Below are 7,754 nucleotides of genomic sequence, written 5' to 3'. Positions count from 1 at the left end.
AAATTCCAGATGCTTCAAGGCTGAACTAGTAGTTGGGATATAAAATTAAATATGAACAATTTATAATGATTACAATTTATTATTTATCAAAACAACATTTCTGTGTGATATGTTTGTGACAATTACATAACAAAAAAATAAACAATTTTATGCAAAAAAAAACTCGAAACAATTTTTTTTTATTCTAAGGGCCTGTTTCGGCGTTTGTCGTTATCACTATTTGACAGATGACGGCATCCGACGGCTAAAAATTAGTGACACATTATTCCTTTTCTCCATCGAATCCATTTTTATTTTTCTAGCATATTTAAATTCGCAATAGTAACTAATGTTCCGCAATATAAGAGGTGTAGTTTTAAACGGCTGTTCTACCTCCCGCTGATAGGTCTATACGTAACTTATGTCTAGGATAAATTTTGTCCATAACCGATGTAACAGGCAACAAAAATTAACATTTATTATTCAAGACAACAATCCGCCGTCAATCCTTTTAAATATGACATCGTCAATCAACTTCATCCATGAAATCTAAAAAAAAATATATCTAACTTAATAAGAAAACTTAAGATTAGTCAAATTAACAATAATATCACTTCAACAAAAATTCACCACAAAAAAAATTTGAGCCGTCACGTGACTGCTGGCAGATGTGAAACAATTAATAAACATTTATCTTCACAAACAAAATTTTTTAATTCTAATTTTTTTTTTTTAAATCGTGACAACTTAATTATTACATAGTATTACATATAACGCGGCGATGCGTCGCCAAAGCCTGTATCGCCACGCCAACAATCAGATACTCTCGCCTATAGATGCAGTTTCGCATCAAAAACCTTTACAAATAAAAAGTAGATGATTACAATAAAAAAAAACACAACAGTAGGAATCGAAAATAGGAAGCTCGGAGATCACACAATAGATGAGTAGACTATATTTACTGTTTTTTTTTTTTTTTTTTTTTTTTTAAGATTCAGAAGTTTTAAAGGCTAGTATCACGTAATTTTTAAGTAGTTAATTGGACATTTCTGAAAAAATAATTTTGCTCCTGCTGTTGAACCAATTCAATTAGTTTCAGACCTTGTTTAATAAAATGTAAGATCCTAAGAAGTTATCTAGTTTGTACGCATTTTAATAAATATCTATACGTGAAGCAATAATTTTGTACCCCTTTTTACTAAAATTATGCGGACGCGAGTAGTACGAAGTTTCGCACACTTAAAGTTTATATAGAGAAGGAATGCAGAATGCTATTTTTTTTTATTATACATAAAAATAAATTTAAAAAAAACTACACACGCTACCCTGTATTTAACACAAACATACATACATAATCTTTCTTTTATTATTATAGAAGTATACTCTTTGACAACGGAACCCTAAACGAGAAATTTTCAAATATCTTCGACGCACGTCGCGCATCTGTGGTATTGTGGACTTGTTTAGTTTTAAAAATTCCCGATTTAAAGATCTTATATGAAACTGATGCACTTTGTCCCACTTCTATTCCAGAATAGGGGCCATCCATAAATTACGTCACACGATTTTCACGATTTTTGGCCTCCTCCACTTGCTACTCCAAGCCAAAACGCCTTGAAAAGGGGACGCTGTCACTTATGTGATAGAAAAAAAAGGTGGCAAATTTGCTACAAAGTGCAATAATTGTTCACGATTCATTTGCAAAATCCACAGCAGCACAAAAACATTATATGATAATTGTCTCGATTAACCAAGTTTCACTTCTAATCTTAAGGTTCAGTAAATATATTAGTATTATCGAACCTTAAGATTAGAAGCGATTTAGTTCATGTTGATTTTTGTGAAATTTTGATTAGAGATTATAAAACGTTATTTGTTTTTTAGTTTACGTATTTATAGATTAAGTCAAATAATGTTATTTTTTATTTTAACTTTTTAAACTATAATTTTCAGTGATATTTGTAACATAGAAAAAAATATTACCAATTAGATAATATAATTTATAAAATAATAATTAAAAAAAAAAAAAAAATATCGCTCATTAGGGATAAGGCCGCCTTTTGTACTTATCTCCTGTTTTTATTTTTTGTAATTTTGCTCACTCTTGGTGTTCAATAAATTTTTATTATTATTATTATTATTACCAATCGTTGATACTATTTTGTGATCTCTTCTAGTATTTAAGTAAGAAGATTTATATTAATAAAAACTATTTGATTACATAAAACAAGCCTATTATTTATTATTCCTGACCATTTAATCAAGTACATAGTTGAAATTTACTTGCTAGAAGCAAACATATAATAGGAGCCGCACGGCCCCCTCAATACCAGTTACGTATGTCAAATTTACGATATTAGTAAGGGTTAAGGGCATTATAGGCACCAATTTTTTCTATTTCCTCTGCATCTTGTATATCTAGAAGTTGAATCTTCTTCCCAAATTGTGCTTCTATTTGAAGACATATGTCCATAGCTTGGGGGGAATCAATGAGATTTATAGCTATCCCAGCTTTGCCAAATCTTCCAGTTCGGCCGATCGCGTATAAGTATGTTTCACAGTCTGCTTTTTCCTTCATGGCCATTGGCATGTCAAAGTTGACTACGAGAGTAACTCTTTGAAAGTGTATGCCACGTAAAAGGACATTAGTAGTTATTAAAACTTTTTCAATGCCTCGTCGGAAACTGTCAATAACTGCAAGTTTTTGTTCAAATTTAAGCTCACCGGATAGGACAGCGACGGAATGTCCATCAATTGACATTTTTTCTGAAAGCCAACTAGCTGTCTTCTTTGTTTGACAGAATATAATGGCTTGTCCAATTGTTATCACACCGTAAATGATACAGATAGCTCTATATTTTTCTTCTGGACTTTTACATTTGATATAATATTGTTTTATATTGTTTAAGACTTCTTCCTCTCTCAGTAATCTGATTATTATTGGTTTGGGTACTATATTAATGAACTTCGTAGCACCACCAACATAGGTACCAAAAGATAAAATCGTTTGACACGTTGGAGGAAGGCGTTTATAGATACGGATACATTGGTGTCGATGCCCTGAACGATCAATCATAACATCTGCTTCATTCAATACGAACACTTTAATCTTGTTCAAATCAAACATACCAAACTTAAATGCCCATCTTAACATCTTAAGTGGGGTACCAATAAGGATATGGTCAGTAATTTTGGTGTTCTTTGGCACTTCGCCTTTAATAACACATTTTAATTTTATTTCTGGACAAAATCTAGCCATTTCAGCTGCAACTTCTGCAGTTTGAACTGCAAGTTCATAAGCGGGGCTCAGACACAATACTTGTGGATAATTCTTAGTTGAATCAACTCTACTTAACATTGCTAAAACAAAAGCAGTAGTTTTACCAGCTCCCGGCTGAGATTGTGCAATCATATTTTGCGGAGGATCTGCTAGTAGTGTTGGTAAAGCAATTTCCTGAATTTTCAATGGAACATAAAACCCCATAGCATAAACACCTTTTAATAAATTTGGTTTTAAGTGTAGAGCTTCAAAATTTTTAACGGAATAAAGAGGAAAATTAGGGTCTTCTCTATGGACCTCAATATCTAATTTGGATTCGACTAAATCTTGTCGAGTGATTTTCTCGAATAAAAGCTCCAACTTGTCCGTTTTTTGTCCCCGTTGATTAACCATTTTTACAATTGACGCTGTAACAATAATGTTTCTTAATATTTTATAATAGCAAGATTTATAATTATGAAAAAATAACAAAAATAAACTATGTTTTTAAAATTACGACCTGCTACGACCGCTGAAATTGCCGTTACACTAACGTAAAAAACGCCGCGGTTTTTTTTTTTCGAATTATGTACTGCTCATGGACTGTGCTGTGTGGTTACGGCATTAAGAATATAGTCACCCCCTTACCTGGGTGTCGTAGGTGAGGAGGTGACTAAGGGATAACACAGTTCCACTATTACCTTGGAACTAAAATAGCCGACTGATGGCGAGATAACCATCCAACTGCTGGCTTTGGAATACACAGGCCGAAGACGGGCAGCAGCGTCTTCGGTGCGACAAAGCCAGTCCTGCGGTCACCAACCCGCCTGCTCAGCGTGGTGACTATGGACAAAACACATGAGTTCACTCCATTTTTGGTGCGAACTTGTGGAGGCCTGTGTCCAGCAGTGAACTGTATTAGGCTGAACTGATGACTGACTGATTGGTCCTACTGGCCTTTACAGCGTCACCGATAAGACGAGCCAGGTAGAGAGATTTGCGACCCAGCCGTGAAAGAAAAAGGGGAGCCCTTTAAGAGAGGCTCGGGATGACTAGGGGTTTTATAATTATTTAAGCAAAAGAGAACAAAAAAGCAAAAGAGAGAAAAAAATGGCGCGAACTCATGTGTTTTGCCCATAGTCACCACGCTGAGCAGGCGGGTTGGTAACCGCAGGGCTCTCTTTGTCGCGCCAAAGACGTTGCTGCCCGTCTTCGGCCTGTGTATTTCAAAGCCAGCAGTTGGATGGTTATCCCGCCATCTGTCGGTTTTTAAGTTCCAAGGTGGTAGCGGAACTGTGTTATCCCTTAGTCACCTCTTACGAAACCCACAGGAATACGGGCTATATTCTTTACTGCCGTAGTCACATAGCAGAGCAAAATTTATAAAACATTATTAAAATAAAAGGTCCGACACTTAACAATAGTACAGCGAGTGTCAATTCACCAACGATACTATTATAAAAGTTTAATTTTTTGAGTTACAACAAGAAATATATTTTAAAATGTGAGGGGGGAGGCGTTATTAAAGTGTGACGTAATTTATTGACGGCCATTTAAGGCTACTAGTTCTAAATTTTTCTTATGTTTCGCGCTGTTGCAATGCTGAAACTCATCCCACGGACCAGCTTTAACTCCACACGCTGTGCAGAAAAGCATACAGAGACGGAGAACGATCAAATTTTTTGCTAAAAATTCCTTGTAGTTACTTTTATGATCCTCTCCTTTAATGTGGGTAAAAACATTTCTCTCACTGTACTCCAAGTCCGTGTTACATACAATACACTGGACGACATTTAACGTGGCCGTTGTTTTCATATGATAATGTAGATTTGTTATTTTTTTAACTAATGCACCATTAACGACGTGATACAATTTTAATTTTCGCATATGTTTTGCGCTTTTATTATGGTCTGCGATTGAATTCGGATTATTTACTACAACTTGAACTTCACACGTATTACAGAAATGTGTGTTTAGGTCGCGTTTTGCTTTTTTTTTAATGTGTTTAGGCGTTTCATCGATTTCACTATCATTGTCATTTGAATCGATTTCTCCGTCGTTACTTGATTCGATTTTTGAAAGATACTTAAGAAAAATCGATTCTAATTTTTCAGAGAGAGTATTTTGCGGATTTAAATTTAAAGAATTACAATCAAGTTGGTTAACAGTTTCCAAAGCTGTACCATTATTTGCATTAACTTGTACATTATCATTAGCATTACCCGATTCACCTCCAACAGCATTGCTGTCAACCAGATCGTCAGTAGCGTCACCGTCAGCTGATCCAGTAACGTCGTCACGCTGTTCATCAATTTCATCACTTTCACTAAAACCTACATTATCTGTGTGTTCCCTTGATTCAATATGCACCAATTCATTTTTATGTAATATTTTTACTTTGCATGCCCAACAGTAATATTTTTCACCGTCTATTCTAGTAATATTTTGAGCTTTTAACAATTTAGTATACTCGTTGATATGGTATGAACTTGTAAAATGATTATAAAAATATTTTGGAAGAGTTAAAACAGTCACTTGACAAATTTTACAAAATGCCTTTTCTTTATCCAAGGAATTCAATAAATAATTATTATTTGACATAATCACATTGTAAATGTGTTTCTTTCTATTCAAGTGTCTATGAAACCGCTTTTTACTTAGCCATCTGTTGCAAGTATCACAATATTGTTTTGAATTCATGATGACGGAGGAGCTGGCACTCGGCACAGGACTGTTTCTAGTTCCTTTATTTACTGGAGCTGTGTCCTTATTTGTGCCTGTTGAACTTCTATTTTCATCGCTGTTTAGAACTTCGTTGTATCTTCTGGAAATTTCGTATTCCTTATCTTCATCACTGTTATCATTATCTTGGACTATTTTCCTACGTTTATACATTATCTTGTTTCGATAGTTTGTTAGATGATCCGTACTGTTCACATGTAAGTCATATTCAGTAAAATAGTCGTTACACAGTGCGCAGTGGTGATGGGTGCTATTGATCTGAAACCAAAATTAGAATAAACTATGAGTATATGCTTCATCTTGTAATATCCCACTGCTGGGCATAGGCATATAACCATATAGCGGATATATTCTATGATAAATGATATCAACCGGGACAGACGGCTTAACATGCTCTCAGAGGCACAGTGGGGAGACCCACAAGGACAATAAATATTTGTATAAACACGAAGATCTACTCCGAGTGGGAGTCGAACCCGCGACCGTCGGTGTTTATGCGCCGCCGACAATGTACACCCACCAATACACCAGAGTGATCTAACTATGAGTATTCCATGTCTAAATTATGAGTGATGTCTGAACTAATATTATTACAATGAATCGCTTCAGCCTGTAATATCCCACTACTGGGCATAGGCCTCTTTCCCCAAGTAGGAGAAGGATCAGAGCTTAATCCACCAGGCTGCTCCAATGCGGGTTGGCGGATATATTCCCTACTACGAGTAACGATCGCTATCAAGTGTACATGATAACAACTGGGACCGACGGGTTAGCGTGCTCTCCGAGGCACGGTGGGGAGACACAAGGACTGCAGAAACACCCAGACCACGGCAAACAACTGTATGGCCAATACAAATGTTTGTCATGTGCGGGGATCGAACCCGCAACCGCCAGCGCCACAGGTACAATCCATGACTTGAACCGTTGCGCCAACGGGGCGTGAACAATGAGTATCTTATTAATACTTCGTAGTTCGTAAAGGTTCTTACAGAATGAAAGATTGTGAAACTTGTACAAAGTTGTAAAATTTCATAAATCGTAAAAGTTTTTTAACTGTGCGCGTTTGGCAGTCTGCAAGGCAGGGCAACGTCTGTCAGGAGATATATTTGATAAAAACCTTACCTTACGAACGCAGTTCTTGTCTAGCGATTTTTGACGCAAATTTTGACCATGAAGCTTGCTGTCCACGTGTAACAAACGGTTTTCTCTCACAAACATTTGATTACAGATCATACAATACTCGGATGTAGCACCAGTTACTACAATAGCGTCGCAACACATTTCGGTAACTCTGAACTTGTTGATATATGGACCATCAACTACTTCTAAGAAAGCATCTTTGTCTTGTAAATCTAACGATGGACGTAAGTTATTGTTTAATCCATCTGAATTTAAAGGTGTCTTATAATTTTCAACACCGTTCGTATCTTTCGCATCCTCGTTCTTTATGCTCTCTTTTCTTATATTTGCTAATTCAGTTTCTGTAACATTTAGTTCATCAGAAACTACATCTTGTTCATATTTTTGACTTTCTTTTATAACTTCCGTTTTTGTATCTTTCCTTATTTCATTATCATCATTAATATAAAAATGTAGAAAATCCTTTAAGAATCTTTCCAAGAAAAGGGAATTTCTGTGTCCTGTTGTCTGCTTGTGCGAAGTTTCATCCTCGCTGTCGATTACGATTGAGCATTCCGTGCAGAAATGTTTGGAAGGAAGGTTTTCGTTAAATTCAATGATATCATCCTTGTTAACATATAACTGGAGTCTTTTT

The 7,754-nt window shown here is 35.6% G+C and overlaps 1 protein-coding gene across 1 annotated transcript; it reads right to left on the bottom strand.

The window, feature by feature from the left end:
- Positions 1–2,196: 2,196 nt before the first annotated feature.
- On the bottom strand, positions 2,197–3,652 carry LOC123665855 (DEAD-box helicase Dbp80-like). The gene has a single exon (XM_045600090.1). It carries the CDS (start codon positions 3,650–3,652, stop codon positions 2,336–2,338), a length of 1,317 nt encoding a protein of 438 aa, XP_045456046.1. The 3' UTR covers positions 2,197–2,335.
- Between the last annotated feature and the right edge of the window lie 4,102 nt (positions 3,653–7,754).

Source organism: Melitaea cinxia, chromosome 25 (assembly GCF_905220565.1).
Source record: "Melitaea cinxia chromosome 25, ilMelCinx1.1, whole genome shotgun sequence".
Lineage (NCBI taxonomy): Eukaryota > Metazoa > Arthropoda > Insecta > Lepidoptera > Nymphalidae > Melitaea > Melitaea cinxia.
This window is presented reverse-complemented; position numbering and strand designations above follow the sequence as displayed.